This window comes from Canariomyces notabilis, assembly GCF_033297395.1.
Source record: "Canariomyces notabilis strain CBS 508.74 unplaced genomic scaffold N656scaffold_5, whole genome shotgun sequence".
NCBI classification, from domain to species: domain Eukaryota; kingdom Fungi; phylum Ascomycota; class Sordariomycetes; order Sordariales; family Chaetomiaceae; genus Canariomyces; species Canariomyces notabilis.
Window position 1 is genome coordinate 685,130 of NW_027041827.1, and position 17,745 is coordinate 702,874.

Sequence of the window (17,745 nt, forward strand, 5' to 3'; positions counted from 1 at the left end):
GTCTTACTTTTCTTCTTCTTTCCCCCCTCTTCTTTCTTCTTTTTGGTCTTCCAGCTCCTCTTCCTTCTTCTTTATTTTTCTCATGTCTTCTTTTCCTTCAATTGAACAAACATGTCAAGAGACTCAAGAGCATATCCGCCCGGTGCATTCACATGCATCTAACGATCAACTCGATCAAAACTCAACATCGTTCCAGTTTTCCCCGAGCCAAGGATGACGCAGGTCCACTTACAACTTCAAGATCCACCAATCTTCCACCAATCATCCGCGACGTGCTCTCCCACACAACCACCTATTTCACCAAGAAACCGAAGACAGGACATGCAGTACCGCAGTCCGCCCGGCATCACAAGACTCAGAACCATCACCCTACTTGCATCACTTTTAGCATCACCTAGTACCAACCAAGCCAACCCTTACTGATCCACTTCCAAAATGGCGAGTTCAACCCCCCTCCTCGACTCCCTCAGACTCGCAAACCTGCTCCCCTCCAAAGTCATTCCGGATTCCTTCCAGCCCACAGTCCACCTCGATGTCCGCTTCTACAACAGCAGCAACAATAATGTCAAATCAATCAGCAACGGAACCCTGATGAGGGTCAGCGAAGTCAAGGAGGCGCCCCTGATTTCCATCTCCTCTCCGGCCACTGAGACTACCACCGGGGAAACCCCCAAGTCGCTCACCCTCATGATGATCGACCCGGACGCGCCAACGCCCGACGACCCCAAGTTTGCCTACTGGCGCCACTGGGTCGTGACGGGCATCCCTTACACTGCTGATGGCAGCGTCGAGGTGAAGGGGGCTGATGCCGGTGCCGGCAGAACGCTAACGCCGTACCTGGCGCCCGGCCCCAAGGATGAGTCTGGGCCACATCGCTACCTGTTTCTGCTTTTTGCCGAGCCTGAGGGGTTGAAGTTGGAGGCTGGGGATGTTGGCGGGGTGGAGTTTGTGGAGCGGCGGAGCTTCAGGGCTGAGGAGTTTGTGGAAAGGCATGGGCTGAGGCTGGTCGGTGTGCAGTGGATGAGGGGGGTTGGTGATGGGTGGAAGGGGGCGGAGTAGGCTTGTATGGACGGGGTTGCCCAGGGAATAGCCAAGTGCCGAACTTCCAGAAGGTTCAGGGCCAAACTTGGAATGTTGTGAAGGACCTCAGCTGGTTTGGCTGTGAATACCAGGAATCGAAACTTGAGGTTTTGATATATCATCCATCCGAATTCTGAACATTTACAACCTGCCATCTCAGATTTCAAGCCTTACACCTTCCTAGGTATTCAGAAGTTCAATCATAGCAGAGCATCATATGTTCCATGCAATAGCTGATACTGTTTTGGTGATCTGGTTGGTGCAAGAACGCCGAGCTTCATGGATAGGGGGTGAATAGCTTGGCTGCATACCTATGAAGTTCAATGTGCTTGATGACCAATACAAGGCATAGCCTCCTTATTCCCCTTGTCCTGACCCTTTGTCCAATGACTCGAAGCCCGCTAACCGCATCACAAAGCCGGAGCAGCTTCATCCATGGGCTTTGCTTTACCCTCTCAGCAATAGTGCCATCAGCCATCATGACTCGGATTGCAAGTGTCTTTGTGATTCAGTGACATAACGACTTGGGTCTACCTCTTACATCAGTTAGTAAGGTAGGTACTGTGAAGTTATTACCTCTCATCTATCTGGCGAAAAGCCAAGCTTGGCCTGACCTCACAGCCTCGCCAGCCCTCGCCTCTGACCAGTGACTCCAACCTCGATGCTCACACCTTAACAGAGAAACAAGTACCTAGTACCCAACCGGGTCACGGCTGAGCGGTGATGTTACCTAATGTATACCAACGTTGTATGTACACTGCAAGTAGCTCCAAGTTAGGCGTGTCATCTCTTTGCAAGACGGCTTCGCAAAGTAGGGCCAAGCTGAGTGCAAGTTGGGCGCCAGCATGCAGCTGAGTGTTGGCATTCTACTTTTCGTGTTTTCCATCATGATCCCTGCGGCAGCCATCACGGATACATGCCAAGGTCAATGGCTGCTAACACCCACTTCTAGCCCTTTGCCACTCATCCCTTGTACCTAGAGTCCTAGACAGCGCAGGAGATATAGCTATACCACTCAGGGCAGAGAGCAGCCTACCTGAGACTGAGAGTATTCGTCTAACGAAAGTTATCAGAGCTCTCGAGGTCTTAAGTCGATGGAATGGGCAAGTTGTACGTAAAGCCTTTGTTCTTATACTTGCGCATTGGAGTCTTGGACTGCACGTGCAAACATGCACCTTCAGGGTGGGATGGAGAGACAACACATGATTTTAGGTTGAAAATCTGCCAGTCCTCCTGCTGGTACTTGGGTCAATTGTTCAGGATTCCCGATTCCCTGGGTTTCCCCTCCGCAAGCCAAGGGTTTCAAACTTTCAATGGTAACGCTGCTGGAGACTCCACCGGAGCACGACGTTCCGCGTGTCTTTCTCGGTCGTTCGGATCGCCCACGCCTGCACCTACCGGGACTAGTCGCCGAGATGTTGCACTGCCATCACGGTCACGCCCGGATTTCCACTCGTGACACGGGCCGTTTCCCGGTTTTCAGCAATGGCAAGCACGAGGGCAGTCAAGGACTGGCTCCCAAGTTCGGGAGCTAGACCCGGCTGCCACGCCTTAGCAGTCTTGACATCGAGAACGAACAAAACTTAGTTCCGCAACTATAGGAAAGGATTGCCACACAATGCGCATATATATACCCTCAAAACTCCCCATATTGCACACTCGCAATTAGAGGCAGACCAAATCACTGCGCTACCCCTGAATCTGATCCGGGCCCAAACAGCAAGCATGAAGGTTCTCGCCCCCCTTGTTCTGGCCAGCGCCGCCAGCGCCCACACCATCTTCTCATCCCTCGAGGTTGGCGGTGTCAACCAGGGCGTTGGTCAGGGTGTCCGGGTGCCGTCTTACAACGGCCCGATCGAGGACGTCACGTCCAACTCGATCGCCTGCAACGGACCCCCCAACCCGACGACACCCACCTCCAAGGTCATCACAGTTCAGGCCGGCCAGACAGTGACCGCCATCTGGCGGTACATGCTCTCGACGACGGGGTCTGCGCCCAACGACGTCATGGACAGCAGCCACAAGGGTCCTACCATGGCCTATCTCAAAAAGGTCAGCGACGCGACCAAGGACTCGGGCGTCGGCGGCGGCTGGTTCAAGATCCAGGAGGACGGCCTCTCCAACGGCGTCTGGGGCACCGAGCGCGTCATCAACGGCCAGGGCCGCCACAACATCCGCATCCCCGAGTGCATTGCCCCCGGCCAGTACCTGCTCCGCGCCGAGATGCTCGCCCTGCACGGCGCCTCGAACTACCCCGGTGCCCAGTTCTACATGGAGTGCGCTCAGATCAACGTCGTTGGCGGTTCCGGGTCCAAGACGCCCTCGACCGTGAGCTTCCCGGGCGCGTACTCGGTGAGTTGCCCGGTAATGAACCATTAAGGAAGACTTAGGGCTAACATGATCTTGTAGGGCTCTGACCCCGGAGTCAAGCTCAGCATTTACTGGCCGCCCGTCACCAACTACACGGTTCCTGGCCCCAGGCCTTTCACCTGCTGAGTGGTGATCTAAATGGAACCATAGGAGAACCGCACGGGGAGCGGAAGGATAACCATGTGATATAACCTAGGAATTCGTGTTAGATTTGCATCAGGGGCTGGGGCGATAGATGATGGAACGATCCGAACGAGTTCATACCTAGTACCTATCCAGTTGATATCAGTACGGCCACCATAGCATGGCCCACACCGATCAGTGACAATCTTTAATTGACAACCCCTTTCACGGAATCTAGTCAGGTTCAAGTCTCTGTTTACCTTAATATCGCCCCTTGGTAATAGCGGAGGCATCAAGTACCCGTTGGCTCTTCCTTCATATAGTTCAACCGTTGTTTGTTTGTTAGCGCGGAACTTGCCCCATTTCTTTCACCCAACCACAGCCCAGAGATATAGGAATTTCGGTTAATTGAACCACGCGCATCTGGCCCACAAACCCTTCTCGGGCTTACATAATCTTCGACTTCTCCGCCCTGAATCTTCAGCCTGGACCTCACTTTTCCCTTTTCTTGTCCAGATCCACCGCATGTACCACGCTAACGAACAAACAAGGGGGGGACTGTATGCATTTAAGGGGCAATACCTGTATTCTTTGACGCGGGTAAAGCTAAGTACATGTAATTCACCCCACTGTGTGTGCCTTATTTAGGTAAGGTACCTAAGGTATGTAAGCTCGGGGGGTATCACAGTGTAAATCTGAAGGCAGGAAAAACGATTATTGTGGTTCAGACTGGGTACCCCAACTTCAACCTCATGCTCACTCCAACCACCCATAAAATACGCCCACATTCACCTAATGTCTGGACTCCTCGGACCCCATGCAGGCAACCAGGCACGTGAAAGGGGGCGAGCCTGCTCGGCCTCGCTGCGAATCTGGCCAAAATCATTGAAGTCCCCAGTGGTTCGCGGGCGGGGGCAGTGAAAACGCCTCGAGGAAGCGTGGCGTACTGATGTCCAGTCAATCTTGCCATTCTGCCCTGCCAAGGTTATGGCTTCATGTTGTGCGACTGACCTGGGAGACTGACAGGTTCAATTGGTGCGAGTCCAGTCGGAATCTTTCATAACCAAGCTGAGTTCTTTTCAACCGCCCTTTCTTTTTCACGTCATTTCATTCTCATACATTGCATGTGCAGTGTGCTATCAATGTCGCGTCGTCAACATCACCCACTCGATCGAGTTCCCAACATCTTCAAGTCCAATCGGCTTTAGAGTCGAGCCAAACAGCCCTTAGTATCTATAGTTGACTACCTAATGACAATGGAACTCCCTAGCCTCGTAGTAGGTGCCGTTGTCATCGTCGACCCACTCGTCAAGGCGATTCGCGGGTTGCGCCAATTGTGTGAAGCCATAGATGGCGCACCCGACGTCCTAGATCGCCTTGAGCAGGACGGCCGCACCGTCAGTCTCTATCTCAGCTGCGTTGACGAGGCCATCGCAAAAGATACCTCGGGATATCCAGACAAGTTCATTTGGTGGTTTGAGGACGAGAAGAAGCTCGTCGAGCGCGCTACAGCACAGATTGAAGAGTACGCGAGAAGGATTCAACAACGTTCCCAAACAACAACGCTTGTAAAGGGCGTGAGAACGGTGTTCGACGTCACCGACATATCAAAGGTCCAAGAACAGCTCCGTAACAGCATCACCGTCATAGGACTCATGATGGATACCTGCAAAAAGTAAGACCCGCTGGAAGCCTGGAACCTAAGCAGCCGCAGACCCCGGGCTTTTCAGACACCATTCAGGAATTCATTGGACTCTCGAGCGACGGCGCTGCGGGGCGAGAAGTGTAAAAAACTTCGTGCGCAGACCTCGTCAAGTCTAGCAGAGCAGGAAGAGTCTTTCTGCAATGTTTCCAGCAGCCTTGACGAGTTCGAGTCCTCGGGAGGCAGCTGTGAGGAGCCCCGGTCCTACCTGGAGGAGCTAAAACGGTCCAAGCCGTACGTGCGAGCTGGACTTAAGGAGCTGTTCTGTCCCAGCAATCAAATTGAGCGACCTTCGTCATCCTTGGCTGGCACGGATGCCCCAGAGTATGATCAGAGAGACCAAGCACAACCCCCGGAACACCGTGTTCAGTCACAGACCGACATCTCTGCCGCGGGCCTAACCGCACCACTGCCACTAAACTTATCCACGCATAGCTCCTCGTTACAACCGTCGAGTTCCTCGAGCCAATGGGGCTGGGGTACCACAAGTGACACAACCAATTTCTCCCCGCCATTGTCGACTCAAACAGGCGACTCATCGAGCCCTCCCGAGCACAGTTTGGAACGCTGGCAAAGTTGCGTGCCACTTAGAGTTGAAATTCAAGGGCTTGGGAGCCGTAAAACCGAGCTGGACCGCACTGTAAATATCAGCACTGTCACCGCCGCGATTCAGACATTACGAGACGAGATTCTCCTAAGTGCCGGTACCAGCACAGCAGGAGTCTTGACCCAGTCCAAAGAAAGGGGTGTCATTGCCTATAAGACATTTGACGTCCCCGAGGACTGTGAGAGGTTTCCCCTGAACGCCGGCTTTCTCGCTGGGGCCTTTGAAGAAATCGACAATGGAATATTCGCTGGCTTGGAGGTTTTCGAGATCTTCGCTGTGCTGCAAGAGGAGGAAGAACCGCATATCACATCGATGATTTTGGATGTGCGAGCCCCCAGGAAGGGGAAGGGCAAACAGAGCTACTCAGCCACATTCCCAAGTGTCGAAACGGTTCTTCAAATGCATCGGCAGCGCACGTCGGGAACACGAGCGCAACCACTACTTCCCCCAGGCTTCTCTTCTCCCGCGAGGTGGTCGCTGAAGTGGGTCGCCCGGAATTTCATGGTCATTGACGAGTTTTGTTGGGTCTATGCGGTAATGCCAGACGGTCCTGAATGGCGAGAAAAGGAGCACATCGCAGAAGGTGGTTCATCAGATGTTTGGAAAGTCACAATGTCTCCCTCGCATCAGGTACACTTTCAAGATCACGGGACGTTCGCACTCAAGGTTCTGAAACCGGGCCACGAACATGCATTCAGGAGAGAACTCGAAGTACTGAAGGTTTTTGAACAAAATAATCACCCACACATAGTGCGCCTACTCATGGCGTACGAGAGGGAAGGCTCATACCACCTGCTTTTTCCATGTGCAGACGGCAACCTTTCGAGTTATTGGCACTCTTCAGATACGGAACGCAGATCAGAGGACGCCCAGTGGATGCTTAGGCAGTGCCGTGGCATAGCGAAGGGGTTGCAAGAGATTCACTCGTTTGGAGGAGAGGGGAAAGCTAGCATCTGTGGCCGGCACGGCGACATCAAACCAGAGAACATTCTTTGGTTCAAGGATGGACCCAACGACAAATTTGGCAGTCTTGTCCTTTCAGATTTTGGTCTGGGGCGGTCAAGGCTTTATGCGCCCCCGGAATCCACCCACTCGGAGGCCAATTCTTTGACGTCCCATCTATCGAGACAGCAGTATGACATATGGTCCCTGGGCTGTGTATTCCTTGAGTTTCTCACTTGGTTCGTGGGTGGTTGGAAAGAACTGAGAGACTTCTATCAAGAAAGGTCAGTGATGCGGCTTGTTCAACCAGCAGCCAACCTCCTTTCAATCTCCCAGCGCTAACAAGAAGTACAGATTCAAGGATGGTGACAGGCGATGCCGTAACTTCGCCTCCCTCCGCCACAGATTATTAATGATCAGATCAGTCCTTGGCGACGAAGGAGGTTTGCAGTGTGAATCCACAATCGGCAACGGCTCCCTACAATTGTTAAGAGAGCACTGCGAATTGGTAGACCGTTGTCTCAGCCTGAAGCCCGCTGATCGCCCGACAGCAAGAGAGGTCGCCATTATCTTGGAATGACCTTACAAAAGAGGTCTATTGCAAGTATCTCCCAGAAATAGAAACATTTACCATACAACAGAACCGGGAACCTCGCCATGTAGGCGCCCCAGGCCACGCTGCGACCGTCACTGGCGTTTCAGGGGACCAGCTTCCCTAGGGACTCGACCATGGTGGAGATGGACGGGTGCTTTAAAGTGTATGCCTGGGCAGGCAATACCGAGGTCTACGCTAGGGCAAGCGCCATACTCTCCTCCCTCACCGAACGCGCTCGGGCAAGCGCCAGACTCTCCTCCCTCGACATCATGTATAACACATTCGGCTTGCTGAGCTGTCTGCCGCGGAAGCGGACGGTCCGGCAGTACTCACTCTCCGCCACTACTCTGAGGGAGTTAAGTGAGGGTATATGGCATTGGACTTGCTCTCCTTGCGAGGCTTTGTTCTCCGTGGAGGATAAGCTTGTCTCCTTCCCCCTTGCATCTATCGAGGCTGCAAGTCCTTGCGGGTTAGGGCTTGATGTTACCCTAGCCTTGAACCTAGCTTACCCCAAGAGCTTCATCTCTATCGACACGGTTCGGCTCCTCGGCCTTGAAGTTGTACCTATGAGGCATGGATATTCGGCCAAACGCGACCTGATCCAGCGGCTGAGAGCGGGCAGACAACATGAACCCTTCGATATCCTAGGGCAATGTGCGAATCCGAGCGCCCTGAAGGTCATCAAAGGACAATCATCCAAGCCTTTGTTTATGTTCGACTTCCAGCGGCTGGAACCGGACATACGAATTTCCGACATGCCAGGACAAGGCCAGGAGCGGACGAGTCTCGATGTCCTCGATATTCTAGGCCCGCTGACATTTGATCTTCGTTCCAATTTTGATTCTGGAATTGTAAAAGACGGGAGAGCGAGCAGGGATCCCGATCAGAAGGTTGCCTTGTTGCTGTTGTGTTGCGCGTCGCGATCAACGCATGCTGGGTCGTGCAGCAAATGCGATCCGGCCGGTTACCCTCAAAGAGTTTCCGGTCTGGGAAGTCATCAGGTTGTTTCATTGAGAAGTATACCTCTCCATGGCATAGGCCAATGTTTGTGTATTCCTAGGGCCCAGAACTTTCAGAGACCGGGAGAGGGCTGACTCGCTTTGGAGTAAGATCATGTCCATGCTAGATTTCAGGTGCGTCGCAAGATGTACTTGGTTTTGGGTTGTGGCGCGGCGTTACGGGGCGGCTACTTTGTACAATGTCTTTTAATTCAAGGCTGGTCAGACTGTTACATGCAAACTGGAATTAGGACTGAACTTCTTCTCCACGGCGGTGTGCGCAAATGCCGTAAACGCTCTTAACCTTGTCCTTAAGAGCTCTTCCTCTGGATGTCAGGACGCTGGCCGTCATTTAAAATTTGAGGATATATTCCCGCTTTGAAGATTATTGCGATCCCTTGCGGTATCGCGGTAAACAGTCCTCCTGGTGCACGTTTGGAGAGCCTGTTTTGTTGTGTTGACAGCATTATGGACCCTGACAATGGGGCTCTCGTGGTCTCTGTTAGAATCCCCTGAGCTCCCATAACTGTGGCAATATCTATTCTTTGTAACCCTCATCTTCCCCGCGTGTTGCAATATGTTACTTAGGAGTTTGTGATGTTCCCCTTGCTTGGCGTGCACTGTTTTGTTCAGGGGCTTAGGACGGATACCGTGCACTGCCCCTGAATCTTAGACACACATATTGAACACAACGCTCACCTCAGGTTATTGCGCTGAAATTTGAACCTCGAAGATACATGATGCTGCTCCGTTTCTTTTGGTTTTAAACAGTCTTCGATTTGCCACTGCAGTCAGTGCAGTGAGTTCGTAGAGATTAACACAGCAAATGCACATCCACTGCAGAGGCCCTCAGAGGTTCATTGAAACTATCATGTGAGTTATTATAACATACGCATCTTCCAAATAAGCAGTTGATGTGCATAGGCAGTTGGTGTTTATATCGTGGCTACCGGTGTCTTGGTTGCTACAGCAACCGGATGCAGTCCCCTCCAACCCCTTTTGACACCCCTGTCGTTACTAGCACAGCAGCCCAAAGTCATAACTAAGGAGTACTTACGGATACTTCACCTTACCTTACTCCGTACCTACCCATTCCTCAACCCACTTCCGCATCCATTCGGGACTCACAGCGGGCATATTCCGAAACGTCGAACTAGCATCCAATCCCCGCTTGACCGATAGAATGGCCGACGAGGAAACCTGAGCTGGGAGATTGCTGCCCGAGCCCCATAGACCGTTGCGGTAAAAGTCCAGGAGCTTGATGGCTGGATTCACAACAGCCAACGAAACCAGGTCGTTATCCCCCTTGCCAGCGACGCTCTTCTCCAGGCGCGCCAACCAGACAGGAGGCGACACGATCTCGAGCGTTTGCTTCCCGTTGGCCTGCCTGCGCGCTGCGTCAAGGATGGCGGGCAGAAGCATGTTCCAGGGCGTCGTGTGCGGGTTGCGAAGATGGAACACATCGGCACCGTCCGTCTTTCGTTCGCTGCCCGTCAGTGCTAGATCGCAGACCACTTCGGCCAGCAGGTCAGCAGGGGCCCAGTCGACGTCAGAAAACGACGGACCCAGGTTGTCCGGTAGACAACCCAGATAGAGGGAACTAAGAACCAGACTGGGCAGCCACTCGGCGCGGCTCCACGGCATGCCGGGACTGTTTACCGACCCAGCAATCTGTCCGACGCGCAAGACCGAGACAGACAGGTCCAGATGCCGCGCCGCAGTGTCGCACAGCAGCTCAGCCAGGAACTTGCTCTGCGAGTATCCGTTCCGGAACGGCGTGTCCAGGCCCTCGTAGATCGCTTCCTCAGCCGGTCCGGCGTCGGGCGAGCGTCCGCTCACCGCGCCCACTGACGAAACAAAGACAAAACGCATGTGGCACTGACTTGCGAGCGTAAAGAGATTCACCATGCCGGCCAGCTGGGGGCGGAAGGCGGTCAGCGACAGGTTGAAATTGACGGGCCAGGCGTTGTGGATCACGAGGCCGGCGCGGTCGCGCAGCGAGGCGTACGTCTCCTCGTCGAGACCCAAGTATGGCCGGGAGAGATCTGCATGCAAAAAGGTGATGCGTTTGGCGTCGTCGAGGGTGTCAACGGGAAATCCGGCGGATGTAAAGCGGTCCCCCTGACCAGCGCGTCCGCCGTCGGCGCTTCGGTTCAGACAGAAGACGTGACTAACCTCCGGACGGCTAAGTAAAGCCTGCAGAAGAAGTGTACCCAGAGTGCCGGTCGAGCCCGTGAGAATGACATTGACCGGTGTAGAGAGCTCCTTGGGGCTTGGCTTGGTACTGCTCGCGACTGGGATCTGCTGGATCAAGGCACGGTACGTGGATAGCAACTGCGTCATCGTCTGGCCATGATCCACAACAGCATCATTGCTATTCATGACGGCAGCCGTAATCTGGGCAACGGATGGGTTCTGGTAGACGGTGGACATGGCGAGATCCGGCTGGTACAGCCCGCGGCGGAGCGCCCGTGTCAGGCGGAGAACCTGCAGCGAGTCCAGGCCGCGCTCAAACAAGTTGACCGCTTCGTCTACGTTATTCCAGCCCGTAACATCTGCGACAGCCTGTCGGACAAACTGCCGAACGGCCTTTGCGTCAGTCGGATCCAGCCCCGAACCCGCCGCCTCTTCCTCGACGACGACAACATCGGCATCGGCATACAAGCGGTCAATGTCGGCCGCGTACTGGGCCACGCTGGCGGCACGCTGGATGGTTCCCTTGGGTGTACGGACAAGGGGACGGTGCGGCGTCGCAACCAGAATCAGCGACTTTTCCACACGGGCATGCGCTGGAGCCGCGCGGTTGGCCTCCTCCACGACAGGCCAGATGCGTTCGATCAGGGCGGCCTGCTCGGCCGTCGTCAGCCGGCGGTCGGCGCTGGCGGCGGCTGGCTCGACGAGCAGAGCTGCTTGGAACCTTTGGGCCCCCAGGACAAGAGCGGCGCTCAGTTCAGGGGCGTGGGTAACAATATACTGTTCCATTGAGATGGGGTTGGTTTTCTCGCCATTGAGGAAGACAATCACGTCGTCGGCCCGGGCCCGCCATCGCCACATGTCCGGCACGGTCGGATGCGGCTCGAACAGATCGCGGGTACGGTATTCCTTGTCAAAATTGATGAATTCCCGTATGGCAAATTGGACTTGCGTACCGAGCAAATCGTTATGCCGGAAGACGAGCTCGTAGACACCGTCGGTGGCTTCCTCAAACACAAAGCCAGTATTTGGATGCAAGCGGAGGTAATTCCAGTCGGAGGGTGAAAGTTCCAGTTCGGCTGGAAGTAGTTGGTGAGGAAACCCAGTCTCGGACGTACCAAATCGACAGCACAGCGGGACCTTGGCGGCGACCTGGTCGCCGAGGGCCTGCGGCACGTCTCCTCCAATGTAGAGGATTCGCTCCAAGTTCTTGGCGCAGTAGTCAAGGAGCTCGGGATTCTGGGCTAGCTCGGCCACGATGGACGGCGCAAGCACTGCTATATCTGCTGGGCACCGTTTCAAGGCCTCGACAACCCCCTGGGCAGTGGCGATGGTGGTAGTGGCAGGCGAGATGACGACGTTCCCGAAAGGAATGGCGTAGAGAACGTACTGGCCAAACCCGCCACCCTGGTGACGGTTAGCCTGTGTGTGTGGCCGGCGAGATATGACTCGGACTTTACATGGAAGTGCGGCAACGTGTTTAGCACGCGCTTGCCGATATACGAGCTCTCTAAAGACCGAATCTCGTCAGGAGCCGCCAGGGCGGTGCCGTTCCAGTGGCGTGCTAGCGACTCGTGGGTCCAAGTCACGGGCTTTGGAATGCCTGTCGACCCGGAAGTATGCCTGTGCCATGTTAGACTCTTTAAGACGAGAGAAAAACACCCAACTCAGTCCTACAGGATCCAGATCCGATCCCAGCGAGCCTCTTCAAACGACTTGGCGTAGTGGTACTCGGGATACTTGTCGTTCAAAAGCTTGTCGATCGATGGGATACGCAGGTGACGGGGCCGGATTTGCTCAAGGACCGGCTCGGCGGGAGCAGGCAGTGGGTCTGGCGTAACAAGGACACCACATGAGAGGCGATCGAACAGCGCTTGGTGTGCTGCTGCGCTGTTGCGGGGGGATGTGAGGAAGATCACGTAGCCCGTCTTGATGGCGGCGAGGATCAGAGCAGTAAACCGCACGTCGTTGGGGCCCATGTAAGCCAGGACCTCGCCTGTCTTGCTCGGCTGGCCGAACTGGTCAAGAATCCACCAAGCCAGCCCGTTGGCGGCGTTGGCCAGCTGGGCATATGTGACGGCGTGGAAGCCGGCGTCGTACGAAGTGGGCAGCACCGGCCACTCTCCGTACACGGCATCCGGCATCTCACGGGCAAGCCGGTCGACCATGTTTGGCAACAGCGGATCGTCCTGCCATTGGGCAATACGGGCGTGCTTGGAATCCGCCATGGTTCGATTGTCCAGGAATCGATTGTGCTATAACGTTGTATACAGAATGCCTAAGTCAGAGTCTCGCTTCAAAGTCACAGTTGGAAGATTTGCGCTTACCAACTTACAAGTTACAGGATGGGAAGGAGAGGGTTAAATAGGAGTAGTAATGGATGGTCGGCAGCGAGTCGGCAAAGACCCCCAGCATGAGATCGCAAAGACCATGCATGGTGGGGCCCAACTTACTGTGTAAGGATCATGATGCTTGCTGTTTCGGGCCAGGTGTTTAGTGTCTGTTGGTTGTGACTCCCCTCCCCAGGACTCATGTGCAAGCTCTCGTTTCTGTATTTCCGGGGACTTCATTTAATATAGTTACCGCGAGACCTTCATCAAGATTGGATGGAGGATGAGATGGAGGATTGGATGAAGGATGGACGGAGGATTGGATGAAGGATGGACGGAGGATTGGATAGAGCCGTGGTTTGAGGCGTGGCGGCGGGTGGTCTCTGAGGGCCAGTCGCATCATGTTTGGCACTTCGGGTCGAGAAGCAGCACGTGCAAGGCGTCATTGGCTCCCATGGAGATGCCATCTATCGGTTGAGCTTGCCCTGTCAAGCGGTTTTTCCAATCTCCCTCTGGATACGGAAGGAACAGATCGATCGCTACGCATGAAAGGCCCAGGTAGCTTCCCTCATCAGACGTGAGTTGGTATCGGGGGGCAGCGGGTCTTGGATACGCGGGCAGTGTGGGGCCAAATTTAACCCTAACCCCGTTTTTTCCATCCACCTGCCAGGCTCAGGTCAGTGAGGTCACGCCCATAGTCACCCGCCCACCACAAACGTTGAGATGGCTGCAGTGGCCCAATTCCTCAGATTCCGCAGTAATATTCAGAGCGGATCAAATCCCCAGGCCAGTGCAACAGACGATGAAGAAAGGCAGGCGTTCTAGGGCGATCGCAACATTCAACGCCTGCAGGGTAGCCAAAGGCACTTGCAGAGGATTACACGTAGCAACAGACTTGTCAAACTACCCGTTGGCTGGAACTTCATTCACGTTCGCCCCGTCTGAGACTCTAAGTCTGAGCCACATGTAGCGTGGCGGAGCGGCAGGCTTCCGCAGGCAGCCCAATCTCTCGTGATCAGCTGAGCAACCTACCCCAAAAATGTAAGGTAAGGTACCTATCCTCGCCATAGGACAACTCACAACAAGTCCCACGGAAGCGGTACATCTGTTGTCAATAAGTTTCAATCTCTGAAAACGGAACCATGGCGGATCCGCTATCCGTCGTCGCAGGCATTACAGGTGTGCTCGCATTCACTGGTCAATGTACCCGCCAGATTATCGCCATCATCGCCAAGATCCAGAATGCACCGGACGAAATCACCGACCTGCGATTCGAATTGCAGCATCTGTCGTCTCTGGTGCAGTCGGCTCACAATGTCCTTCTTAGGAATAAGCCGCGGCCCGAGGACCGACCGCTCGAAGACACTGTCAAAGAGTGTCTCCAGCGCTGCCAGGACATCATGAAGGACATTGAAAAGCAGCTGAGCCATTTCTTCAACAAGAACACCGGCCGGAGAAGTCCATTGCGAGCAGTCAATTGGTTCTTTCAGAGCGGTCAGATTACGGCCTTGAAGGACAGACTAAGGGACTCAAGGGCCATGCTCGAGCTATCCATCACCGTGCTAAACTCGTGCGTTCTTCATCTCACTCATCTAAGTGTCACAGAGATTGGGGATATGGTCTAACATGCAGTGCAGGCATCTCCTTGGAAAAGGTCAGCAAGCAATCATGGATGAGATAGCCAACGGGATGAACAGACTCGCCCTTCAAAACTCCAAGCACGCAAGAGCCTTCCGTCGCCGATTGGAAGATGACGTCGAGAGTGTTTCTGCCTTCTCGGGAAGGAGAGTCTCTCTTTCCCTTATGACCGATGTTGGGTTGCCCTTGAGAAAGTTTCTCGAGGCCCAGGACCAGAACCAAGCTAGTGTTCTTGCGCCACCGACTATGTCTCGGCCACTGTCGCCACCACCGGGGTGCTATGCTACTCAGGAGCTTCACCCTCAGGAACTTCCCCCTCTCGTGCAGGCTGCAAAGGCCGGGAATATGCAGCAGGTCAAGGCGCTTCTATCGCTCGGCGAGTCGCCGGATCTGCGGCTGCCTGACGGCCGGACGGCCCTTCATTTCTGTGTCGTGTACGACGATGCATCGACGGCAGAAATCCTTATTGAGAGCGGGGCAAATGTCAATATAAGGGATGGGAACCAACGCTCACCGCTCAGTCTCGCTATCAATGTCGAGTCATTTGGCTTAGCTGCACTCCTGATGCGGAAAGGAGCCACGGTAGACAGTTCAGTCCCCGTGCTGCTCGATGCTATCCGGACTAGTGAAGGGAGCGCCGGCGTTGCTGATTTTCTTGGAGCCTTGAGGGAGCGTCTGGATGATTCTGAAGGACCGTATTTAGTGCATGAAGCAATCGATTACGAGACCGACGAGACGATGGCTGTCCTCCTCAGCGCCGGCTTTGACCCAAACAAACGCGACAGGAGTGGCATCTCACCGATTCACCACGCCATTCTCAGGAGACGCGAAAGTGCCATCAAACTACTACTCCTCCATGGCGCCGATAAGAACGACTACTTGGCCCCAGAAACACATGACCTGCTCCGACCCGAGGTCAGCTGGCACCGTCCCTTAATAGAGTTCATAAGAGTTGGAATAACCCCACTTGGTACCGCATGTGCGATTTATGACAGCGACATTGTGCGCCTTCTTCTTAAAGAAGGCGCTGACCCCAACTTTGTGGTTGCGGGTAGTATGTGATACACCCATTGAAGTTCCCGCCCCCCCTTCTTTCCCGCAACTTATCTGACAGTTTCTTGATCCATGGCAAAACAGTCAACGTGCTACTCCTGGGGCCCTGTTCAAAACGATTTCTCAAGATCGCAAAAACGTTGATCGATGAGGGCGCAGACGTCGGGGGAATCCAACAGTTGCCTTTTGCCTCTGGCATGGGCTCAGCACACGCCATGCCTCCTGGGCCTGGCGGTATGCCTCAAGGACAACAGCCTATCTTGAATGTAGGCAACCTAAAGAATCCCTAGCCGCCATCTATTTTGACGAGCTGACCATGTGGTTCTCAGGATGCTCTTGATTACCTCGACGAGATCAAGGTTCAATTCCACGAGCAGCCAGAGGTATACAGTGGTTTTTTCGATATTATGGGGGACTTCACGAGCCAGATGTTAGTGCAACTAACCGACTTGCCTCGTTTAGACCCGCTAACATTGCTTAGAATCGACACGCCCCGCGTTATCAGTAGGGTATCCGAATTATTTGCCGGCCATCCGAACCTGATTCAAGGCTTCAACACTTTCCTTCCGCCCGGCTATCGCATTGAGTGCGGGCTCGAGAACAATCCTAATAGTATCCGCGTCACCACACCCTCGGGTTCCACGATTCATTCGATTGGGGCTAGCCGCATAGACTCCTGCTGGGATGCTTCCAGGACTTCCCCAGGACCTCCGGGCAACGCCTAGTAGTCTGTTACCTTTCAGGTAGCGACAATGAGTCCACCCCTTAATATACCCTAGCGCTTCTATCGCAACCTGATGCCCCACCCCCCACTGTCCTTGTGGTTGACCAGTTTATACGAGGTTAGCATCGGCATGATCCCTTGCTCTAGGCCAGCTGCACTGAGGGGTTGGGGAAGAGGCAGGGGCTGGCGGAAAAGGGGGGAGTGGTCGGGCATGAATGGTGCTGCTGCTAAGGGTGGTTGCGGCCTGTGCGAAGGAACCGTGACAGGTGGGACTGGAGACGAGGGCGATTGAAAATGATCAATGGTCCTTGTGTCAGGCTTCGCACGCACGCTGGGCCGAGACGTGGAGGCTGCACACGTCAACGAGGAAAAGAGCGGCTCAGATCGCAACTCGCAAACAACTGGTGGCACATGAGAGGGCAGTGTCCTTGCCTAGGTACTTGGAAAGCACGATAACTGTAGCGACATCTAGGGATCTAGGTTGGATTGAACATGCAGTAAGATACCCTATACAAGGCACGAAGTCAAAGAAGAAAGATGGCATTGTTCAAGTTGGGAACCAGCCGCCAGGCCCGGGATTCTTCGCTGTTGAGTAGGAGGGAGCAACTATGAGGTAATGTGTCGGTACCTAAGTTATGTGCCAATACTGGGCGCTTTGGTTGGGACCAACAATCATCCAACAGCCCACAAACAACAACGTTACACTCACTCCTTCACTGTCTTCTTCAAAGTCCATCTCACTGCAACTACGCCGTCGACGCCATCCCAACCTCGGCGAATTTCTTGGTGTGAGCTCGCAACAGGGCTAGTTCCAGTCATCATTTATGCTGGGAAGGCGTCTTCAACCCAAGGATCTGGTCAAGCATGCCCTTCGGGCTCCGGCTACCGCCAAATCCTGAACGGAGGGCAACCTTCATTTCTGCGTCGTGCATAGACTGGAGAGAAGCTGACACATTGATCATGGAGGTGTAATCGGAGTCTCTTGAACGCTGTCGGTAGACACTCCAGGTCTACTTCTCGACTCTTTTGAGATTATCTTGGCCATGTAAGGTAGAGTAACGGGATTGGATCCGAGTAATCCCACAAACCGCTTACAGAAACAGCAGGACTTCTTAACACGGCTAATAACAGCTGAACCCTCACAGGCTCACCGCTTCCTTCTCTTGGCTACAGGACAATGTTACCTCTAACCGTTATTCACAATCCCCTATAGTGTGATATATTGTTTGCCAATTCTGAGTTCCAGACATCTTGCTCTTGTACCAAAGCCAAGCAGCATCCTGTCCTCTGCAATGCAACCGTTGTTGATGACTTCCGATCCTCTTTTGGCTTCAGTGGCTAGCTGAGGAAGAGTGTCAGCTGGCAGGATACAGTGGCTTTGACGAATATG

At 54.1% G+C, this 17,745-nt stretch overlaps 6 protein-coding genes across 6 annotated transcripts; 5 read left to right on the forward strand and 1 right to left on the reverse strand.

Annotated features, from left to right (window-relative positions):
- Positions 1-1,297, forward strand: N656DRAFT_776855 (PEBP-like protein). The gene has a single exon (XM_064814723.1). The coding sequence runs from the start codon at positions 436-438 to the stop codon at positions 1,057-1,059; it is 624 nt and encodes a 207-aa protein (XP_064672248.1). The 5' UTR covers positions 1-435; the 3' UTR covers positions 1,060-1,297.
- Positions 1,298-2,805: 1,508 nt separating this feature from the next.
- N656DRAFT_705626 (lytic polysaccharide monooxygenase) lies at positions 2,806-3,576 on the forward strand (the record flags this gene model as incomplete). The annotated part of the gene is made up of 2 exons (XM_064811286.1): positions 2,806-3,432; positions 3,490-3,576. 2 exons carry the CDS (start codon positions 2,806-2,808, stop codon positions 3,574-3,576), a joined length of 714 nt encoding a protein of 237 aa, XP_064672249.1.
- Positions 3,577-6,004: 2,428 nt separating this feature from the next.
- Positions 6,005-7,766, forward strand: N656DRAFT_541794 (kinase-like protein). Its single transcript, XM_064810004.1, has 2 exons — positions 6,005-7,108; positions 7,179-7,766. The coding sequence occupies exons 1-2, from the start codon at positions 6,195-6,197 to the stop codon at positions 7,402-7,404; spliced, it is 1,140 nt and encodes a 379-aa protein (XP_064672250.1). The 5' UTR covers positions 6,005-6,194; the 3' UTR covers positions 7,405-7,766.
- On the forward strand, positions 7,179-8,639 carry N656DRAFT_541976 (uncharacterized protein). The gene has a single exon (XM_064810006.1). The coding sequence runs from the start codon at positions 7,554-7,556 to the stop codon at positions 8,511-8,513; it is 960 nt and encodes a 319-aa protein (XP_064672251.1). The 5' UTR covers positions 7,179-7,553; the 3' UTR covers positions 8,514-8,639.
- Positions 8,640-9,216: 577 nt separating this feature from the next.
- On the reverse strand, positions 9,217-13,024 carry N656DRAFT_541901 (acetyl-CoA synthetase-like protein). The gene is made up of 4 exons (XM_064810005.1): positions 12,938-13,024; positions 12,288-12,865; positions 12,071-12,233; positions 9,217-12,017 (listed from the first exon to the last, which is right to left on the reverse strand). The coding sequence occupies exons 2-4, from the start codon at positions 12,836-12,838 to the stop codon at positions 9,492-9,494; spliced, it is 3,240 nt and encodes a 1,079-aa protein (XP_064672252.1). The 5' UTR covers positions 12,839-12,865; positions 12,938-13,024; the 3' UTR covers positions 9,217-9,491.
- Positions 13,025-13,713: 689 nt separating this feature from the next.
- N656DRAFT_749192 (ankyrin) lies at positions 13,714-15,799 on the forward strand. The gene is made up of 2 exons (XM_064812969.1): positions 13,714-14,510; positions 14,578-15,799. Exons 1-2 carry the CDS (start codon positions 14,083-14,085, stop codon positions 15,638-15,640), a joined length of 1,491 nt encoding a protein of 496 aa, XP_064672253.1. The 5' UTR covers positions 13,714-14,082; the 3' UTR covers positions 15,641-15,799.
- The last annotated feature ends 1,946 nt before the right edge of the window (positions 15,800-17,745 follow it).